We start from the raw sequence: 23132 nt of genomic DNA, 5'->3' as shown, positions 1-23132 counted from the left end.
GAATAATGCTACAACTAACTTGGGTGTGCAGGTATCTCTTTGAGATACTACTGACTTCATTTCCTTTGGATATACACCCATTAGTGAGATTGCTGGATTCTATGGTAGTTCCATTTTTAAATTTTTGAGAACTTCCATGTTATTTTCCATAGTGGCAGCACCAATTTACATTCATACCAAAAGCCCACAAGGGTTCCACACCCTTATTTTCTCCACACCCTTGCCAGAACTTGTTATCTCTTGTCTTTTTGACAACAGTCATTCTGACAGGTATGAGGTGATACCTCATTGTGGTTTTGATTTGCATTTCCCTGATGATTAGTGATGTTGAGCACTTTTTCATGTGCCCTTTGGCCAGCTGGATGTCTTCTTTGGAAAAATGTCTGTTCAGGTCCTTTGACCATTTTTTAATCAGGTTTTTTCTTTTTGAATTGCAAGAGTTCCTTATAGTAGTATATTTTGGATATTAACCCCATATCAGATAGATGTTTGTAAATATTTTCTTCCATTCTGAAGGTTGTTTTTTCATTTTGTTGACTGTTTTCTTTGTTATGCAGAAGATTTTAGTTTGATGCAGTCCCACTTATTTTATACATACTTATAAATATGATTTTACATATTTATGCTGCTTATACATTTATTTATATAACATTTATACTTTAATATTGTTTTATTTTATACAATATATTTATATTATTTATTAAACTTTTATAATTAAAATATTTTAATCATTTATTTAAAAGTATGCAGTTTAGTTTCCAAGTGTTGTTGATTTTCCTATTACCTCTTTTTTTTTTTTTTTTTTTGCGGTACGCAGGCCTCTCACTGTTGTGGCCTCTCCCGTTGCGGAGCACAGGCTCCGGACGTGCAGGCTCAGTGGCCATGGCTCACGGGCCCAGCCGCTCTGCGGCATGTGGGATCTTCCTGGACCGGGGCACGAACCCGTATCCCCTGCATCGGCAGGCAGACTCTCAACCACTGTGCCACCAGGGAAGCCCTTACCTCTTTTTAAAAAAAAAAAATATTTTTTTTTGCCCTATTACCTCTTTTGATTTTGCATTTGATTCCACTGTGGTTGTAGAATACGCTGTGTAAGATTCCAGTTCTTTTAAATGTGTCATGGTTTGTTCTACGACGCAGGATGAGGTCCATCTTGGTGTACGTCCCTGGCACTTGGAAAGAACATGTGGTTTACAGTTGTGTGGAGTTTCGTCCAGCAGGTGGATGGTGTTGTTCAAGTGTCTGAGAGAACCTCCCTGGTTCCCCGTCTACTCGTTCTGTCATTTACTGAGAAGAGAGTGCTGGATTCTCCAGGTGTAATTATGGATTACCTATTTTCCCCTGCAGTTCCACCAGTTTTCATTTTATGTGCTTTGAAATACTGTTATTAGGTGAATAAACATTTAGACTGTTCTATTCTCACGATGGGTGGACTCCTTTAGTGTCAGGAAACACCTCTGTGTCTCTGTTAATATTCTCTGCCCTGAAACCTACTTTGATATATTAACGGGGGCATTGCTGCCTTCTTTTGCTTAGTGGTAGCATGATATGTTTTTACTTTTAATCTATTTGTGTCTTCACACTGAAAGTGCATTTCTTTCAGGCTCATATAATTTGTTCTTTTTTTTTCTTTTAAATCCAATCTGACACTCTCTGCTTTTTAATTGGGTATTTAGACTATCTACATTGTGATTATTGATATGGTTATGCTTAAATCTATTGTCTTATGTTTGTGGTATTTATCTCATCTATTCTTTGTTCCCTTTCCCTCCTTTTCTTCTTTCTTTTGTGTTGCTTGTATATACTTGTGATTTCATGTTATCTCCTTTGTTAGCTAATTGGCTATAGTTAAAAAATTTTTTAGTGATAACTTTAAGGTTTACAGACTACATTTTATCACAGTTCACCTTCAGGTGATATTATATCACTTCAATGAAGTGAAGAGAACCTAACAATAGTATTTCCTCAATTTCTCTCTTCCCAACCTTTTTGTTACTGTTAGCATACATTTTGCTTTTACATATGCTATAGACTCCATAGTACACTGTTATTACTTTTTGTTTAAACAGTCAATTATCTTTTAAAGAGATTTAAATAACAAGGAAAATAAACCCCATACATTTAACAGTGCAGCATTCTTTCCTGGTGCTTTTCACCATATGGTGTACATGCATGTTTCTTCCGGGTATTATTTTCCTTTGCCCAAAGGGTTTTCTCTAACATTGCTTATACTGTGGATCTATGAGTGATGAATTCTTTCAGTTTTATATGTCTTAAAAAGTCTTTATTTTGCCTCCATTTTTTAGAGATATTTTCACTGGGTACAGAATTCTATGTTGATGGTTTTTCTTCCAGGACTTTAAAGATGCAGCCCCACTGTCTTCCTCTGGTCACTGTTTCTGACAAGTGATCTGCTGTCATCCTTACCTTTGCTTCTTTGTTCCTTTTCTTATTGTCTGCTTCTGAGTTTTTTAACTTGTTGTTTTTTAAGCAATTTGATTATCAGGTGCCCTGGTGTAGTTTTCTTCATGTTTCTTGTGTTTGGGGTTTGTTGAACTTCCTGGATCTGTGGGTTTATAGTTTTCATCAAATCTGAAAATATCTTAGCCATTATTTCTTCAAATATTTTTTCTGCCATCCCCCGTTAGGGGCCCCCAGTACACATATATTCGGTCACTTGCAGTTGTCCCACAACTCAAAGATGTTCCTTTAGTTTTATAAAAGTTTCTTTTCTCACTGTGCTTTATTTTGGAGTTTTTATTACTATGTCTTTAAGTTCACTAATTTTTCTTCTGCAACATTTAATTGGTTGTTAATCCCATCTAGTATACTTTTCATGTCACGTATCATAGTTTTCATTTCTAGAAGTTTGAGTTGGGTCCTTTTAATATCTTCCATGTCTCAGTGGAGCTTTTTTATATGGAACAGACTTCTAATGACCATTTTAATGTCCTTGTCTGCTAATTCTAACATCTGTGAGAGTTCAGAATAAGTTTCGGTGGACTCATTTTCTCCTCATTATGGATCATACTTTCCTCCTTCTTCACATGTCTGGTAATTTTTGCTTGGTAGCATTAAGTGTAGAGTAACATGGTGTATGGGTGATTTAAAAAGAGATCCTCTGGGACCAGATCTCTTGGAGATTATCAGGGCACTGAGACAACAGGAAAGGGCTTTCCTAATGTGCTGTTATTAGATTTCCTTGTCCCAAGGCACGCCTTCTCTGTACATCAGTGCCCCCACAGTGCACACTGCCCCTTCAGTCAAATGGCACATGATCTTTCTGAGCCTGTAGCTCTTTCTGGAGTTCCCCTCCTTGCTTCCTCCCAGATTGAGCCTACCGTCTCTAAGGCTGAGGTAATTCCTGCACCTCAATCAGTTTGAAAACATGGGCTCCCTGCCCGCAGACAAAAAGAAAATCCAGGCCTTCCCCACCACCCCCTGTGACCAAGGAGCACTTAGGCTCCGGGCTGGAGTGCCCCGTGTGCAAGGATGACTACGGGTTGGGTGAGTGCGTGCGGCAGCTGCCCTGAAACCACCTCTTCCATGACAGCTGCATCGTGCCCTGGCTGGACAGCTGCCCCATCTGCCAAAAAAGCCTCACAGGACAGAACACGGCCACCGACACCCCCTCCCCACCCAACCTCCAGGCCTGGCGGTGGTGAGCTTCTCCTCCTCCTTGTTCTCCTCCTTCAGCTCGCCCGGTAATGAGAACCCAGCCAGCAGCTCCTGAGCATACTGACCGGCCCCCAGGGTGAGCACTGGGCCGCGGGCCGGGACTGCGGACTCTGCAGCCCCCTGCACCCCTCACGCCCATGGACTGCGGTGCCACCGGGTCCACCGCAGTGGAGGCTTGGAGGACCTGCCCCTCCCGGCTGCGGAGGGAGCCCTCCCTTCCCGTTTGTATCCGACCTCACCCTCTACGTATTCGACGGCAGAAAGGTTTTTATAATTTTAAATTATTACTGCTTTGAAATAAATGGACGTTTGAGCTCAAAAAAAAAAAATTCAGGTAATTCTCTGAATCCTTTAGGAGCCCCTCACATAATGACACATAGTGTGTGTTCAACATATGCTTGTGGGATAAAGAGGGGGCCCAAGACTCATCCCTTAGCTGGGAGTACAGCCTGAGTGGGGTCCACACCTTCTTAACTCTTGGGGAAGTGCCCTGAGGGTGGGAAGCTCCGCAGCCCAGGGACAGCTGAGTGCGTTGGAGTGCCGGGACGCCTCGCCTTGTCTGTGCCTCCGTGCAGGTTCCTTCATCCCAAGGTGGGCGTCCCTGTCACAAACAACATGCCTTCTGACCCTCATGGTGGCCACATCAAGGACTCACTCCGGGAGCTCTGAGCTTTGCGGGAGGCACATACCATATGAGTACGCGGAGGCCAGATGCCAGGAGGGGAGGGGAGGAACAACTCCTCAGAAACACACGGAACTTTAATCTCTTGGAAACTCAGGCCAGGGTGATCATGAAAAGGAAGGGTGAAGTAAATGATGCTGTCTCAATCGGAAATACTAAAAAATGTCTCTCAGTGGGATGATTGCCCTTAAATAAACAGGTGCTACAAGCTGGTTAAGGAGCTAATTCAGAGGATGGTCCCAGCGCCTGCATTTACAAGAACATTGCAGGCTAGGACATTTCCAGCTGGGCCCAGGAACAGCTCCTCAAGTGTTATTAAATGTGTAATTCCTCCAGCATCGAGCAGACAGTGAACGCAGGCCCTGAGATGGCCTTAGAGCAGGTGTAATGGAGGAGCACTGCAGCATCTGTGCTGTCGATGAGCTCTCCCGTATTGGGCTCCAGAGATAAACAGACCCCTGGAGACAAATGTGACCAAGAGGCAGTTTCAAACCAGATTACGATGATTAACTGCAAATTCCATGAGAATTCAGCAGCAAAGTGCAGTTCTGAAGGGTCATCTACCTTCATGTAAAGAAAAAAAATTAAAGCAGAAATAGCCACTCCAAAGACTAAATATAAAGACATTCTCTATTTCCAGGTACTAAAAGCTACTAAAAATCCTGATGAGTACAAGAATCACAGCTGGCTGAAGGTGTTCTGTAGCACTGGTAGCCCTGGGGAGAAGGCCTGGGTGGCCGATTGCCACCCCTCATCCTTAGGGGAAATCTTTTCTGTCCCTCCCCTTCATTGGGCTTCGCGTCATGGTAGTCTCTCCATTTTAAGCATCCAGAACCTTTGCACATGGTCCTTAATGGCCAGGTACCAAGAGCAGTGCCAGTGAATTTCTAAACATGTGATACAGATGACAAAGGTATTGAAGTAGGAGAGAAGCAAGGAAAGTTCTGAAATAACTTCCCCAGAAAAGCCCTCTTGTTTATGTAGCTTGGCTTTTCAATTAAATTTGACAAAGGGCAAAGTAGAAATGACCAAAAGGTACAGTTTCCTGAGCCACAAGACCAGGCTTTCCAATCAGCAACAAAAGGCTTTAGTGCAGCAGAGATGGGCTGGGTAGAAATGAGGTTTTACCGCTACTCCCTTCACTCTAAAATTTCCAAAACGGCTTTATACACCGTAGTTCTGAGCTCTGTAACCATACTGCAGGCAGTGTTATTACCACAACTTTACGGAGAGGCAGATGATGGCTGTGGGAAGTAAAAATAGCTGGCTTAAGAAATTGAGGGCAACAGGACCTAAATTCAGTTTTTTAAACTCTCAAATCCAGGGTTTTGGCTGGTCTTTTAAAGTCACTGTTTATCCAAAGTTAGTTCAATGGGTAGAAGGATAAATCTTTTGTTGAAATATAGAATATTTTGGCCATCATTCCAGAGCAGACAAGCAATAGGACATTGACTGGACACAGCAGGGCACTGGGTCCAAAAAGGGCCAAGGCTGAACTGAGGTCAAGGTCAGACTTCGATGCACTGAGGAGGACGGAGGCTGTTCCCAGCATCAAGACGAGCATTAAAATCAGGAACATGCAAGGGTGTATTGATTGCAGCCTCCCAGTCAGTACTGCTAGACCAGGAAAATGAGCGAACTGCAGGGCTGGGAGAGAGTCCACATGACTGTCTGTATAGACATGCCCCGGGAGCCTACAGGCCACCTCTCAGAACCAGGAGACCAACAAGGCTGCTCCACAAGATGACTCCAGACACCAACCCCAACCCAACCCAACGTAATGAAAGACAGCCTTCTCCCTAGAGGCACACAGACTATGACACCTTCTTTGGGGATGCCCCCATGACACTCACAGTCTCCTGCAATCGTTACCCATTTTTAGCCCCCTCACAGCAAAGCTCCAGCCGCCATGGCATGGGGAAGTGGTCTCAGCAGCCGTGCAGAGCCCAGATAAGAGAGGAGGACCCAGATCCGTGGGGAGTCAGGTCAGAGACTCATTGAGTGGGCAGGCATGGCTCTTAGGGGCCTGGAGCAAAGAGGGTCACGTGAGTGGGTTCGGGCAGCAGCGTGCAGGACTGATGCACGAAGGCGGTAGGGACAGGACCAGGTGGCCGGATCTGCCTGACGCATTTGTCACCTCCAGGTCCACCGGTGCTAGGGAGTGGAAGCCCTGTGGGTGTGTGAGCTGAAAAGAGCCCCAGGTAGCGGGCGGCCTGCAGGGCTATCTCAATGGCGCAGGGGTCCTGGACAGGAAGGAGGGGCTGACGCTCTGAGCTGAGGTCCCCCACTCTCTCCTTTTACCCCTTGCAGAGCAGAGAATGGTCTCCCCCTTTGCATGGTGATGCCCTTGCTTCCTGCCCTCCTTCTCTGTGGCTCTGCTGATCCCCCTTTCCTGTGGGTGGAAAGGGCTCCACTCAGCTCACAGCAAATTGTTACAGGTTTGCTATGGGCTCCTGGGCAGCTCCTTAAATGAGCATTTTCTTATCAGCAGATAATCTACAAAACCACACTTACAGCATGGAGTTGATGCAAGAACTAAGAGAATCTTCACACAAGAGCCCCTGCCACGGGGTGTCACCCAGATACACACATGTGTGCACACGCACATGTACACAGCGAGCGGGTCAAAGTCCAATTAGATGTATGGCTGTTTCTCTGCTGATTCTTTTCTCCCAACTAGAGACCATTTAAGTCACCATTCCTTCAAAACAAGCAAGCAAACCCAACCACTGATGCCAACTCGTCTCCCCACTTACAAACCCCTCAAGCAAGCTGAGGGCCGCACCCCGTCCTTCCTCCCCAGAGCCCCCATTTCTGCCTCCCTCCCGACACACTTCTGAAGCCTGACTGCCAAGTGCAGCAGCCTCTTTGAGGGTCTCTGTCCCGCTCCCAGTGCTCTCCCTTGTTCCAGAGCCTCCTTCTTCATGTTCTGTTATCAGACTTCCCAGCCCTCCCCTCTCTGACAACCTCCTTCCACCCTCCTTTCTTTGTCCCCCGAAGAGCAGACCCCGAAGCTCAGCCTTCAGCCCACTGGGCCTTCGTGTCACATTTCCCCTCGAGGACTTGCCTGCCATCGTCATCGGGTAGACGAGGGCCCTAGTCTCCACCTCCCAGGCCACGAGGCCCCATCACCAGCGGTCCCCTGAGCACTCCCCTCACCACGCCTCCCCGCTCGGCGCCACTTTGTCACTGACACAGCCGGCCCACGCCCCACACAGGTTCAAACTCGAGAACCGTGTGTTCTCCACACCTGCCTGGCCCTCCTGTTAGCTGTGCGTCCCCTACCCTGGCCCTTCCTGTCCAGCAGCCCCCACCTTCTGGCCACCCTCACCCCTCCCTCTGGGCGTGAATTCCTGCAGCAGAGGCCTCGGTGGCCCTCTGCCACCCGGGTTACCGTTATAATCTCCTTTACACTGAGGCACACAAATGCAGCCCTGCCCACAAGATTTCTCGACTTTTTGAAGAGTCACCCTCATGCCAGGCATGTGTGCGGATTCAGCCTCATAGCAGAGGGTTTTGTCCCCAGTGGACAGTGTCGAGGGCAGGGACGGCTGAGCTCTGCGACACCTATGGCCTTCAGCACAGTTCTGAGTACAGGGCCTTGCCTAGGACTTCGAGCAGTGGCCACGTGACTGCAGACCCACAGGCACGAGGACAGGGGTGGGGAGGTGCCTACTGGGAGCAGAGCTGGAGACGTGGGGGCTGGGCTGGGCTGTCATGGCTGAGAAGTGACCGCTAGTGCCGCGGCCTGAGCCTTACAGGTGACAGCCTGGGCCTCCACGGGACTGTTCCCAGGGTCAGGGTTGGGGAGGGAAAACACTGGCTGGAGACAGGAGACTGATGGGGTGAGGTAGGGCCGAGAGTCAAGAAGGAAGCGGGCAGGGTCATTCGCCAGCTGGAGGGGTGGTTGTGGGTGAGGAGGGGGCAGCGCACAAGAGACAACAGGTGAGCCGAGGGCCAGCGTGACAGACCAGGACTGGGCCCAGGAGAAGCACAGCCTTTCCTGGGAAGGAGGGAGGCCATGGAGGGCGTGAGGCCGGGAGGAGGGAGAATGGACGGTGGGGCCGGGCCCCCCGCCCTACTCTCAGCAGCTCTCCTGTGGTGGGGGGGGACAGACATTACTCACACTGTCCACGGCGAGGATCTTGGCCCAGATGAAGACAAGGAGAGGCCGCAGCTCCCTGGCTGAGCTCTGGAGCAGCTTCAGCACGTAGGGGAAAATACCCACAGACAAGGCCTGCGAGAGAGAGCACGTCAGCCCTGCGCCGGAGGGAGCAGAGCGCATGGCGTCCTCAGCACTAATGGAGCTGCATGGGGAAGGGTCGTGCCTCCCTCACCTACAGTCCTTCTCCTGGAAGCGACCCAGGCCTGCCTACTTGGGCTGCATGAGCTCACGCAGCTAAGAGACACGCCAGGCCTCCACCTGAGTCTACCTGTGGTGAGCTACATACGGCCTCCCTGCTGGCACCTGGGAGTATAAGAGGGCTAGCAAGGACTGCTCGTGCATTCTTCCTAAGTTTTAGGTTTTCCCTCTTCTCCTTCATGTTGAACTATCAATTATGACTCTTGGTTGACAATATACAATGAAAAAACTTAAATATACATCAATGGAGATAAAATAATATGCTGAACTCCCACGTGCCCATCACTTGGCTTCAACGCCATCAACCGAAAGGGCGTGGCATCCTGGCTGGCCCTACCCACCGTCCTTTCCTGAATGTTCGGAAGCACGTCTTAGGTATCACATTGTGTCATCTGTAAACACGTAAGTGTTTATCTCTAAAAAATAAGGTCTCTTTTATGAAAACATGACCACATACCACTACCACACCTAAAAAGTGAACAATTACAATTATTGGTTTTCTTTGGCTGTGCTGCACCGCATGCGGGATCTTAGTCCCCTAACCAGGGATCGAACCCGCGCCCCCTGCATTGGAAGCAAAGAGTCTTAACCACTGGACTGCCAGGGAAGTCTCAACAATTATTCTTTAATAACATAAAATATCCAGTTCATGTAAAATTTCTAATTGTTTCATGAATATTAATTTTTCAAATTTTAACTTTCAAACTTTCATTTGCAAATAGAGTCCTATAAGGTCCAGACCCTGCACCTGGTGGTGGATCTCCTGAATCCCCTTTTATCTCTAGGTTCCTCCTGATCTCTTTCCCTGGTGATTTATGTGTTGAAAAAATGGATCACTTTTGACTCTATTTTTGTCAGTGTTTTGAATGGCTGTTTCCACTCTCCTGTGAATAGAATGATAGAAAAGTGTTTCAGAGTTGTGCCTAAAACCACAGTGAAAGGACGGCGAGTGAGGCTTCGCAGGCTTCTCCCAGGAGAACACACGCCGCGTGTGGCCGGGGACTCAGCCCAGAGGCTGCCAGCTTCCTGGCCTGGCAGGGGTGAGCCCCTCCCTAGAGTGTCCCTAAAGGACACTTTCTGTCCTGCAAAGGTGAAGCCTAACAGCGGATGGGAAAGGGCCCCCCAACAATGTGACAATGAAGGTGCAAAAAGCGAGGTCCACGGGAGCCTTGCGGGCTTAACAGCCACCCCCACAGTCATCCTTGGCCGCATAGCCAAGGTCCCTTGATTTGTCAGACAGTGACGTGGCGTCTCGTGCCCCCCACTGCGGACACAGGAAGCACGCACCAGGCTCACCGCCCAGGGACCCAGGTCCAGAAATCTTCCCAGCAGGTCCAGGGCTCTCAGCCGGTGCACTTGGCTCAGCAGCACCTGGAAGGGAGAAGAGGCGGTGTCACCGCAACACCCCCTGCCCCGCAACACGGAGCCAGGATGAGCATCCCCAGGGGCTGTTCTCCCAGGTCAGCAGGTGCCCCTTTCTCTATGGCTCATGCTTTACACAGGCTGGGAATGCTCCATTTCTTCATGAACAGGTAAACTATGTGTACGCTGTAGGAACTAATAGAACAGACACTTTATAACCTCATTTAAGAAAATATCCACTGATGACACTGGTCTATCCACTTCCAGACACTGTTCTCTATGTACAACGTCCCCTGTTTGTTCTAAATTTGATAAGATACTATTGTGTTTCTCATCTCCTTTCTGACTAAATGATACACCCTCACTCTCACTCCACATAGCTAGATACGTCTGACCATTATGGCTGCCAACGGCAGCACTGAACTTTTCTGTAAATGTGCATAATTCATTTAAACAATCTCCCCATTGCTAGATACTTAAATTATTATCAAATTTTTGCTATTGTAAACAATGCTGTGATAAAAATTCTACCAGGTAGATCTCTGCACATTTACGTTTTTTTCCCCTTCCCCTAGGATAAACTTGAGAAGTAAAATTACAGGGTCCGAGCATACACACTTATATCACCAGATTGCCCTCCAGCTGAACCAACTTGCCCACCAAGCCTTGGCTGAATACCGGGCACCAGGACATGTTTGCTCTGGTGCTCATGGGCTACTTGGCCTCGGGAAAATAACTTCTCTGAACCTTAATTTCCTAATTCATAACACAAGACCCACCCACAAGAGTTCTATTAAATATCAAATTAAAAGCTACCAGCAAAATATTAGCCCACGTTACACTATTATTTCCCAACATGATAGGTAATAATAAAATGTTCTTTTAATCTGAATTTCTTTGATTACAAGTGAGGTTAAATATTTTTTCATAGGTTAATAGGCTATTTCTCTAGTAAACTGGCCATGCATGTCCTTATTTTCCTACTTAAATGTCTGGCTTTTTCTTTTTGATATGAAAGGATTCTTTATAAATTAAAAACAGCGACCTCTGCCATGTATTTTTCTCTTTCTTCCTGTGTTATATCAAAGCTTTAAACTTTAATGGAGTCATTTATATTGAGTTTCCCTCACGATGTTTACCCAGAAGTCACATGAACAGAGCACTTACTGTGTGCGGGTGCGGTGCTGGGTGCAACTGGGAACAGCAGGGCCCCTCCCATCACCACCTGGCCCAGACACAGACATTCCTCAGCCATACTGCAATAACCATCGAACAGACAACTGGGGGCCACTCCCTACTCTGGGGGTCTGAAAGCTCTCCCTCCCAGTGGGTGACGTGTGGGGTTCCTAGGTTCCAGGCAGAGGGGCTGGGAAAGTGTGGGCCTTCCCCAAGGAAGGGCAGGTGGCCAGTCTAATGGGGGAGGCTCCAGAACCAGCCAGACCTGCAGACCAAGCTAAGGGCTTCAGCTTTTCCTAAGAAGGGCAGCAGAGGGACCCGTCCAATGTGCTTCCTGCGGGCAATAGGCTGGCAGGAAGATGGGTGGAGGGGTGGGATGGGTGGACTTGACTGTGGCCATGACTGATGGGGAGAAACAGACTCCAAGACAGCTGGTGGGCATGACCGACAAAGCCTGCTGGAGGAGGGGGAATAGGGGTCAGGGAAAGGAGCCTCTGGAAGAGATTTGGAATGAGGCAAGAGGAAAGAACAGATGGACGGGCCAGCCAGCCTGGGGTGGTCTGTAAGGGAGAAGCTGGGTAGAGAGACCAGCGAGGGAGGTGGGAGAGAAGGTGGGGAGGTTTTAACTGTGTACCTGCTCCCGGGAGGTGAGGATCAGTAGTGGGACTCGTGAAGAGGACCCTCTGGCTGCAGGGATGTGGACCGTGGTGTCGGGACTGAACAGGGGTGAGGAAATGGTGCAGCCAGAGCAGTGGTTCAAGGGGCTACCCTCTGAGGGGTGAATACGGGCTGGCTGGAGGAGGGTGGGGAGCAGGGAGGGTCAGCAGGTGGGGGACAGAGGAGGTGGCAGGAGATGCTGGAGGGAGTGGAAAGTGGGGAGGGGGTCCCGGCAGCATGAGGCTCCTGAGGAGGGGTTCCCGGGTGGAGGGGGGAGGCTGGGGAGCTTCCCCAGGTGGACGCGCGGCCCATGGCTGCAGAGGAGGCGAAAGTGTGTATTCCCAGCCTGCGGGCAGCCCAAGGGTCAGGGAAGCGGAGGTGGCTGGGTTCAGCTGCTGGAATGTCATTTCCCACTGGTTTGGAGCCTGTTTCCACATTGCTATTTCGAGACGGATGATCGAGTGGTTCATTTTATGTTTGGAGAAGTTGAGGTTCTCCAAACAAGAAGCTGGGAGAGGTTATGTGGGGCTGCTCACAGGGGCCTATCTGAACGGGGCCTGATCCCTTTCCCATGTTTAACTCATGGGTTATCTCGTGCCACTGCAGCGGAAAGACAGATCTGGAGGGCAAGGTTAGACGGCTGAAAGGCATGGGCTTTGGAGTCAAGCTGACCTATCTCACTTCCTCACAGTGTGGCTTAAATCACAACCTCTGGACACTTCAGTTTCCTCATCAAGAAGAGGAGAGATAACATGTGACTTGGGCTTATTTTCAGAATCAAATGAGATGCAGCCTGTCTGGTACAACGCGGTCTGGTATGAGGGGTGTGATGAATGTTAGTCTCGGTGTCAGCATCCAGCTACAGGATGTCTCCATCTCTCAGAAGCGATTTGATTGACTATTTATTTATTTATTGCCGTGCTGTGCGGCTTGTGAGATCTTAGTTCCACCACCAGGGATTGAACCTGGGCCCTGGCAGTGAAAGCGCCAAGTCCTAACCACTGGACCACCAAGGAATTCCCTATTTTTAAAACATCTTTATTGGAGTATAATTGTTGTACAATGGTTAGTTTCTGCTTTATAACAAAGTGAATCAGTTATACAGATACATAGGTTCCCATATCTCTTCCCTCTTGCGTCTCCCTCCCTCCCACCCTCCCTATCCCACCTCTCTAGGTGGTCACAAGCCACCAAGCTGATCTCCCTGTGCTATGCGGCTGCTTCCCACTAGCTATCGATTTTACGTTTGGTAGTGTATATATGTCCATGCCACTGTCTCACGTTGTCACAGCTTCCCTTTCCCCCTCCCCATATCCTCAAGTCCATTCTCTAGTAGGTCTGTGTCTTTATTCCCGTCTTACCCCTAGGTTCTTCATGACCTGTTTTTTTTTTTTTCCCTTAGATTCCATATATATGTGTTAGCATACGGTATTTGGTTTTCCCTATTTGTTTTTAAAGAAAACGGAACTGCCGGAGGTTCAAGTCTCTAGAGATCCAGGGCGAGCAGAACCTTCCATTTACTAGGTTTGTGAAAGCAGGTGTAATTCCTCAAAAATCAAAGACATCAAACACATCTAACACTTGTAAAGATTCTATTTACTGACTCCCTTTGTTATTTAAAACACTGTCAACGTGAATAAAGCTCTGTGTTTTCAAGTAAATAGCAGAGCACTTTGCAGTGGAAGAAATGGCAACTTGGGCCAAGAAACCTAACCACACGTAGTTCGCATTGTTTGTTTCTCATGTGCACTGACCAGCATTAAGAGGTCTCCATTACAACGTTATTTACAGATGGCAAAAGTAAAAGGGAAACCATCACCATCACTACTGCAATGCGATCTTTCCTGACTCTGTTGTCCGTGTTGACGAAACACACATTAAAGCATCAACAGACAGCCCACTTGTCTCAGAGACTCAAGACCCTCAGCAATGCAGGGTTTTGTGCTGTGGGTATTGATATTGGAAAATAAACAGCATCAATAACAAGTCCTAGGGAAAATGTCAAGTATTGGTTTTTCTAAACGTTACTGCTTCCTGTGATTCCTTCTGTTGATTTACATTTTAAAAATATTGAGGCCCAACATAAATTAAAATTACTTTTTTAAAAAAGGACTGGCTTTTGTTTGTTTGTATTTGTACTTAAAAAAAAAAAAATTCCTGTTTCAGTGTGCCTCAGGCCCCGGGGAAATTACAGAGATAAACGCTGGTGAACTAAATGAGTTACTGGGATTTCTTTCTGTCTGTGGCAACCCAAACTGAAGATTAATAATGGAGATACAAATACCCAAACTAAAACAGAGCTGCTAGGGCAACAACCTTTCATTTGCCTTGTGCACAAAAACGCACTCAGGCTTCTGTGCTGAGACTGCTGGATAGAGCTGCTTCTTAAAAACCAGATTCTCAAGCTCCAGTCCTGGCCTGGTAGACCCAGGAATCTGATGATCAGAGATTTTAGAGCCACCGATGAATATAATGTGTGTAATAATAACATCCCAGTTATTATCCTGATGCCATCTAATAATAATCCTGTACTTTCAGACCAAAAATTCTATTTGTAAATAAAATGATGGCATGAAAGCAAACAGGGTTTCCTAATGAAATGCCCACACTGACTTGTAGTATCTGTATAAAGGTACTAACACGGAATCCTGTAAAATTTCTCTCTTCCCTCTCTTTTTCCACAACATTGATTCCTCCTTCTCTGCCTGGGGCTTCTTTGCACATGGGCCACTGAGGGAGTGCAGACAGTAATGCTGAGTCCAGGCAGGGCCACCAGACCAGGAGACCACGGGGCCAGGCATTGCAGTGTGGCAGGGCTCAAGAATCTTCCTTCCCGTCCTTTCTGTTGATTTGTATTTTTAAAAGGTGAAAAAGGACATCAGGACTGGTCAGGAAAAGTGTACGTTCAAGCTTACATCTACACGAGAGGCTGCAAATCGGCCCGAGGAGACAGTTCATTTTACCCCCATGATCCTCAGTTAATGCCTCTGAGTTTTCGGAGGGAGAAAATGCTCTCTGGCAGTGGAAAAAGTAGCAGGGATTGGAAAAGCTGTGACATCTCTGTACTAAAATTCTTTTTCCCTTCAGCAACACTTCCTGACTCGCCAAGGCACTGGGGATAATTTATGGATAATGGGGCCCAGGTTCTGGTAAAATAACTGAATTAATGAGAAAGAAGCCAACACCGCAGGCTACCCCAAATGAAGCAAGCTCTCCTTTGCACTGTGTTGGGTTTTCTTGTTAAGTACAGGTTCCTGCACTGATCCAGGTGGGACACAGCCCAGACAGATCCCCCATCATAATGATAAGGAACCTATGGTTTCATTCGTCTGAAAGATCGCACAGAAGATGCCCCTTTCTTTTCTTTCAGAGTCATTCCCTCATTTTGGCATCAGGAAGTTGGGTCTTCTCTTTCCCTGAGGGCGTGTGGGTTGTAAATGGGACATTTTCTAAAGAAAAAGTCAATAGGAGGCCATTTACAACAGGATTGTTTGCCAGGCGGGATTCAGTGCTGGGCATTGTGCCCCTGCTTGGAAAGGACCAATTTTATCTATCACATTATTGAAATAATAGGAAGGTCAGTGGAGGCTGGCCACAGTCTCCTCTCATGAAAATTCGGATGACCCTAGGAGCTGGGGAGCACAGCAACCAACCGGTCACTGCTGTCCCATAGCCCTGCCTGTCAGCCTTCCACTCGCTGCATGAGAACTCGTGGGCTCCTGACAAATGGCGAGTTTTCTTTGTTGTGTTGTTATCGTTGCTTTTCATTTTGTTTTGTTTTGAAAATTTGTTTATTGCTCACCTTGCAAACTCAAGATAGTCAAACTAATCTAGAAACACACATGAGGAATACTAATAATTTCTGCATTCTTTTCACAATGTCAGAAAATAAGCAGTCATAAGACAGAAAAAGCACCAAAATATCTCCAGGGAAGGATCCTGACCAACACCCTGTGCCCACGTAATTATCAAGCCACGAGGACAAGGCTGTGCGGTGGCATTTCCACAACTGCACAAACTACTCTCACTGCTCTGCTGCCTGGGTCCCGGCACACAGTCCTGAGCCAGATGAGACCTCAGTTCTGTCGTAGGCACCTTCCCAGCCCACCATGCGGTCAGCACAGAGCGGGAGAGCAGACCATGCAGGGAGGGGGCCCGCCACGCTCCAGGTGGGACAGGGATCAGCCGTTCACCTATTTTTCAAACTGTCCTTGGCGGCGGGAGCCGCTCAAAGAGCGCGTTGGGCCCAGTGAAGATGAATGGAACTTCTGCGAGACGTGGTCAGCAGCCTGGTGAGAAAGTGGGGCCCTCCTGGGGGGAGGCAAGGCCTCGTCCTCGGGCAGGTGAGGCAAAGCAACCTAATCAGCTTTCTGAGGGGAAGGTGATGGTCTTCCCAGCCAGCTCTCAGAATTTAAGACCCCACTTCCTAACTGGACACGGACGTAAATGCCCACCCCTCCTGCTGCGGGCACGGCCCCTCCCACAACTGTCCACAGTTCTCACCCAAGTCCAACTGCCTCATCCTCACTGCACACAATCTCTTCCAGGGCCTAAAGTGAATTATTAGGCCTTGGTATCTACACTGACAGTGGTTTTAAATCTCATTTGACACTGTCTTAGAGCAAAACAGCTTTGCTTATGTCATGACCTGGTCTCTACACCTGCCCCATAAATATACATTAACTGAAACAAAAGTTCTGTGAAAACTTCCTAAACTTCCTGCCTGTGACGAAGTTTGGTATTTTGCCATCTCATTACCCAAAACTTAGCTGGGTGAGACCCACAGAACTGATCTCCCAAACCACTCGTGGGGCACCAGGTGCCGCGTGAACACTGACACAGGCCACATGGGTGACTGCACTTGACGGCACAGCCAGAGAGTGCAACAGCCCACAGCAACCGCGGGGCACAGCCCCCTGGAAGTGAGCAACCCACAGGTGCTGGGAGCGGTGCCACGACCTGCGTGTGTAATTTGCTCAGGCTCTCCCATTTTCTCTGCAGTTGATTTGCATCTCATGCCCTTCCAAAGAGAAGGGGCACTGATGCCAGAGCCGTGCTGGAACGGAGCTTGCTGGCAGCAGCACTGGGGGGAGAGGGGAGGGCAGCTGACGACAGCCCAGATCAGTGTTTAATTGGCGGGGGAGAGGCTTCAGTGACTTCGCCAGGCGAGCCCGGGAGACAAGGAGGCGTTAACTCCAAAGCAGGAGGGCTGTCACACACCAGCACACTCAGCCCCAATAAACTAGTCCCCTCCTGGGCGGCTGTGGGGTTTTCTAGCTCCCTCATCAATCTGGCTCACCTGGAGACACTCACCTGTAAGACAATGGGAAGCTGCTCAGGTGGGTTCCTGTTCTCCACGCCCATCGTGAGCCACACCTGGAAGGCGGTCAGCTGCTCAGCAAAGAAGGGGCTGTGCTGTGGGACGAGCAGAGGGTTAGTCAGGGGCTCTCCTTCTTCACCCAACTCTGCCTTTACACGCCGCCCCCACCATCGATTCAGCCGTGTGTCTTTGTGAGGCCCTGACTCCACTCAGCCACCACCATCCAGGCGAGGGGACACAGGGCTGGGCCATAGCAGAGGAGGTGGTGAGACATGGTCAGACCAGGACGTTTCATATGGCAGAGCCAGGGCTGCAAGGACAGACTGGGTATGGGTAAGAGAGGGTTGCAGTAAGGTTAATGCCGGGGCTTGGGCCTAAACACCCGGAAGCGGGGTCCCAAGACCTGAGGCGGGAAGACTGAAAGAGGAGCCCGTTTGGGAGGAGCATGTGGGGAACTCAGCTTGGACACACTGAGTTTAAGGTGCCTACTGGACACCCGACCGAGACATCAGGGGGACGATGGCCCACGTGAGCCCGCAGTCCAGGAGATGGGTCTGGGCTGGAGAGACAGATCTAGTTTAAAGTTAAGTGAGAAACAGAGGGGACCCCGGGCTGAGCCCTGGAGCCCCCCAAGAGTGAGAGGCCAAGGAGGTGGAGACACAAGGGCAAGGCCAGCAGAGGGGGATCAGGAGTGGGTGGTGGCCAGGTTGCCAGGGAGGAGTGTTTTAGGGGGAGGACATGGTCAGCACCTTCCATGACTGTACAGGGTCAGGCAGGACCAAGGTCCAGAGCTGATGGTGACAAGGAGGGCCCTGGAGACCATTAAGGATGTAACAGGAGGGCCCTGGTAGTGGGCAGAAGCACAACCGGACTGGGTTCAAACAGAAGAAAAGATGATTCAGAGGCTCAAGAATAGACAGTTCTTTGCAGGAATCTGGCTGCAAAGGGGAAGGAGAGACATGGGGAGGTGGGGGCGGGAAATCGGATGGGGTCACGTGACTAGGAATTTCTTTTTAAAGGTGGGAGAATAAGGGCGTATTTGTAAGAGGGGGAAACTGCTGATGAAGGAGGGAGGTGCTGGGCTAGGGCCTTGGCAAGTGGACGCCTGGTGCACAGGTTGGGGGTAGCACTTTTGGGAGCGGGAGATGCAACACAGCCGGGCCAGGATGCAGGACAAAGGCCAATGTGGCAGGACTTACAGAAGATCCCTCTATTGCTCCTGTCTCTCAGCCAGGTGGGAAAAGGAGGTGCTGTGGATGGAGGGGAGAGCGAGCGGAGAGGCAACGGGAAGGAAGGAGATGTGTCTGGGCAGCCTGCCAGGCAGCGTTTAAGGCCCCTGGAGGGTAGTGACCGCAGCAGGTCACAGTGGGCTTCCCCAGCTTGGCAGTGGGGGTGCGGAGGGTGGCTTGTCCTCGCGCAGGCACTGTGGAGGGTATGCCTTTAGTGGAGATGATGAGGACGAGGGAAACTGCAGAAGTAGCAGCTCAGGTAGGAGGGGGCCCAGGCCGTCAGAAGGAGGTCCGGGAACTGAGAGACCAAGCAGTAGGACTGCTGGGTTTTCTGTCTTACATAGGCATTTCCACTTAATATGCAGCTCTGCTGTCCCTGAGCTCCAGACAAAAAGAATTCCAAATCTCTGCCTCCAGCCCACTCCTCTCTGTCCCACTCTGTCTCCCCAGGGGGAAAGCAGGTGTCTGTGTAAGGAAGGGTGGGTGGGAAGGCAGGGATGCGGGCTGCAACCCCAGGTTCCTGCACGTGTGGAAGTGTGTGCATAGAGGACTTCAAGCCGTGGGCACGGCTCCAGCAGAGCTGTGAGCCAGACCAGGTGTGTTCCCACCGCACCCTCCACAGAGGAGCCTGGTGGTCAGAGCCATGGTGTGTGCCCTTGTAAAGAAGTCAGTGTTGCATGAGAATTCGGCAGAGGACTTTCACACTTAGGAATGCGTGTTCTTGCAAAGTCAGTGTACGTGAAGTTAATCAAATTTGGAGGGCAACTTGGGGATTGGGATGGAGCCCCCAAAGTGATTTTCCTGTTTTTAAGTGTGAGTTATTCATAAATTGGTTTAAAAACAATAATCTTGTTAAATGCTCCCTCCCCAGCTGTACTGAGTGAGGGGGACCTTCAGTCTGGGAGGGGAAGTCGGGAAACTCAGATAATTCCACCTCCCTCCATTTCCTTCACTTAGTTTTGCCTTATGGATGCAAACACGCTGCTCATTGCTGAAGAAGCTGCTCAGTCCCGAATGACAAACATTCCTGATCTTTTCACCTAAAGCTGACAAAGAGGGAAAGCCTTTGGCCATCGAAGTATGCTGTGAGGTTTGTCATGCTTCTTAAAGCCCCGGGGAAGATGACAGATCACATCAGCACCCCACCATAAGTGTGGTTCAGCATTTTAAGTAACACTTCACAGAACAGCTCAAGAGTTGCCCCGTGAGTGCCTGAGATTATTCACAGAGTTGATGTTTTGGGCCAAATCTTCATGATTACCTCCTGGAAATACTGTGTAGATTATTGGTGGGGGGAGAAGCAGAACCCAGGATGAGTGTTCTGGAGGAGAGCTGACAGATCGTGGGCAGAGGCTCTGAGTCATGTGGCCATGTGGCCTGGGCCTCCTGGGACGATTCTGATGCCAGGTGGTCAACCCTGTGGTTAGCCCATGTGTCAGATGGGCTGGGGGGGTCTGAAAACAGGCGCCAAGCACGAAGGACTAAGAGCAGAAAGGCCAGCTCTGGGCACAAAGAGCCACGCCCAACCCTGGGGGCCAATCCACCTCGACTTGTGAGGTCACTGTGGGGAGGGAGGAGAGCTAGTTCATCTTAACACACTCCTACTCTTCTCACCTGCCATCCCCAGTCCAAACACACTTATGTCGGCTGTTTCACAGTAAGTGAAGATTTCTTAAACGGATACCAAAAGCCCTAACCATAAAAGAAAAAACATTGGTAAACTGGATATGGTAAAACAAGAAACTTTTGTTCATCAAGTAAAAACTTTAAAAAAGTGAAAATCAAGTCTGCAGAATGAAGATATTCACAATGTGTGACAAAGGATTTGTATTCAGAATATAAATAGAACCACTACAAATTGATAGAAACAGATAACGCAAAAGAAAAATGATCACATGGCTTGAACAGGCAATTTATAAAAGAGGATATTCAAAAAGCCCATAAAAACACGAAACAGGGCTAAACTCTATTAACCATCAGGGAAATACAAGATAAATCTCAATGAAATACCTTTACGTAATGAACCAGAATAGCCAAAATGAAAAAAAAAAAGGTGGAAAACATCCAGTATTGATGAGGACATGGGACAACTAAAACTCTCATACATCGTGGGAGGGACTGGAAATTGACTCACAGCCACTTTGGAAAACTGTCCGGCAGTTTGTACTGAAACTGAAAATATGCACACCTGGTGACCAGGAATCCCACTCCTCGTGTGCACACCTGACATTAACGCACCAGAGCACGAGGAATTCGCGGTACCTGGCCACACCCACCCACTCGCCTCAAGCACAAAATTTAAGGGGGCACCAACAAGCATAGTAATTGAGATTAAAAAAACCTTAATGCAATATTTAAGAAAATAAAAATTAATATAAAAATCTATAATGAACAAAATATCAAAATTTCATAGAAAGACAGGTCCAGCATGACTGATTTCTCCTTCTGTCTCAGGCTCCAGCGTCTCGGCTGGGCAGTGGCCAGCACAGTTCGTGAGGTCCATGGGATAGACCATGACCTTTGGGGTTTCCACACTGTGATAGGAGTGAGCTGCAAGTGAATGGAGCAAACTTGGCATTGAGTGGAGGCAGCCAGACACAAGGATTCTATTTACCCAAGTACCAACCCCTCAGGGCAGCACACACCCTGGCGGAGGTGGTGGCCAGAGCGGGAGGGGCATCGGGGGACCGCTGATGTTCTAAGTGGGTGCTGGTTACGCGAGTGCGCTCAATTTGTAAATTCACGAAGCTGCACGTTACGATGCCTGCAATCTTCTATGTGTGTGTTATGCTTCCAAAAGAATGAAAACTAAATAAAACAGCTAGCGTGTGGCCTCCACCAGGTATCCCTCCCAGTGACAATTTGGTGAGATTATTCCCAGAGGCAGAATCCTGAATCTAGTAGATGAGAAATGAAGCTGAAGACGCTTGAAAGGAGGCCTGGCACTGGAGGGAGAGGTGAGGACAGAACCGTGGGGCTTTATCTGAGCGGTGTGCAGCTCCGACCCCTTGACGGTACAAAGGAAAACCAGGCACACAGCACAGAAAAGCATGAGTTGAACGAGGTTCGCGAACACGTTTGTGGAGACAGGCCCTGTCCCTGTAGAGGTGGAGCGTGTGAGGAGCTGGAGGCCAGGACTGTTCCCCATGGAGACTTGTCCCTGCCTCAGGGTTTAGGGTCTCCCAGGCAATGCCAAACATATAGGCGAGAGCCAAGTGAAGGCCCTGCCGGCGCCCACTTCAGGGTTCAAGATGCAAGGCCGGCTTTGACTCCCTTGTAAGTGCGTTAAAGGAAAGGTGGGTGGAAAGTGGCGAGCTGCTGGGGCAGGCACCGCAAGTGCTGGTGGAGAACCCAGCAGTGGGCACATGGGTGCTCGATGCAGAGTTCTTCCAACTTTGCTGTAGGTTTGAAAATGTTCATAATAAAATGGGAAAAAAAAATCAAGCAATGAAGGAGGAAAGATAAGATAAAATAGAGAGGGAGGGTCTCACAGCCCAGTTACCCCAGTCTCGGGGGGAATTGAAATCACCTGAGTTAACACACATGCATACAACCCTCCCCCTCCGTCACAGACATGCATTCACGTACACACATGTACACGGACACACACCCCACAGAGAACACACACACTCATACCCCATAGATATACGCAGGCACACAAATATATACGCACATACACCCCCCACAGAAATACATATGTGTACACACACACACACACACACACACGCACCCAGGCCCCTGACTCAGTAAGGCTGAAAGCTTCCCTTTCAATCTTACTGATGTGATGTGCACTGAAAGTTAAAAACCTCTGCAGTGAGACGTGGGTGCCTCTGGCTGCAGTCAGGGCTTTGTGAATACACCAAGGGCCAGGAACCCTTGTGTCCAGCATGTACCACGTACCAGGCTGTGTCCTCCAGTGCTCCTTGAATTGGATACAACTATAGTTCCCGTTTTAAAACAAGGAAACTGAGGCACCGGGGGGCTAAGCTGCCCACTGTGGTCTCTCCACTGGCGCCCAGAGACGACGGTGTGGGGAGCAAAGGCCAGTGACTCCGATCTCCAAGCCCCACCCTCCAACCCGTCCCCTCAGTGGACAGCTCAGAGCCACCTGCTTCCTCCCGGTTCCCCCACCACTCCCCCAGTCCTGAACACCTGCCCGGTCCCTTGGAGGGTCAGATGGGGGATCTAATTGTGCTCTAACTTGATGGGTGGCTTTTCTCTTTTCTCAACGGTTACTTGAGGGAAGAGACCGGGTCTCACCCACGTGCACCCAGACGTGGTGTCTGACGCACAGCAAACGCTCATCAAATGAACAAATCTTGAATGAAAGCAGGAGGGGCTGTATATGCAGGGGATGCAACAGGGGGTTCTTGGTGAGCTGATGTAACGACCCCTGGCGGGGTGGGGGGAGAGTCGATTTGCCTGCCTCAGGAGCCACAAGTGAAACATTAACTCGAGGATGACCAGACCACCACCTAGGAAAGTACATGGGGACCAGACATCCCCTCGGGGCCAAGCCTCAGCCTTAGAGGCTTCACCTGGCCACTGGGCAGCAGGGCCGCAAGTCGAGAGCATCCGTTTGTGGTAAAAAGGCTGAGAACCTGGGATCAGGGAGTGCACGTCAAGAAAAGCAGACCTATGACAGCAACACTGTAGAGAAGATGT

At 49.1% G+C, this 23132-nt stretch overlaps 1 protein-coding gene across 2 annotated transcripts in view; it reads right to left on the bottom strand.

Moving 5' to 3' along the window:
* Positions 1-23132, bottom strand: part of RPTOR (regulatory associated protein of MTOR complex 1) — a 343232-nt gene that overhangs the window by 66109 nt on the left and 253991 nt on the right. For both annotated transcript variants that reach the window (XM_065898159.1, XM_065898160.1), the window contains exons 11-13: positions 17232-17333; positions 10011-10094; positions 8487-8597 (exon numbers count right to left, since the gene is read on the bottom strand). In XM_065898159.1, the coding sequence (XP_065754231.1) occupies positions 8487-8597; positions 10011-10094; positions 17232-17333 (297 nt within the window). The remainder of the gene's footprint in view (positions 1-8486; positions 8598-10010; positions 10095-17231; positions 17334-23132) is intronic.

This window comes from Phocoena phocoena, chromosome 19, assembly GCF_963924675.1.
Source record: "Phocoena phocoena chromosome 19, mPhoPho1.1, whole genome shotgun sequence".
Lineage (NCBI taxonomy): Eukaryota > Metazoa > Chordata > Mammalia > Artiodactyla > Phocoenidae > Phocoena > Phocoena phocoena.
This window is presented reverse-complemented; position numbering and strand designations above follow the sequence as displayed.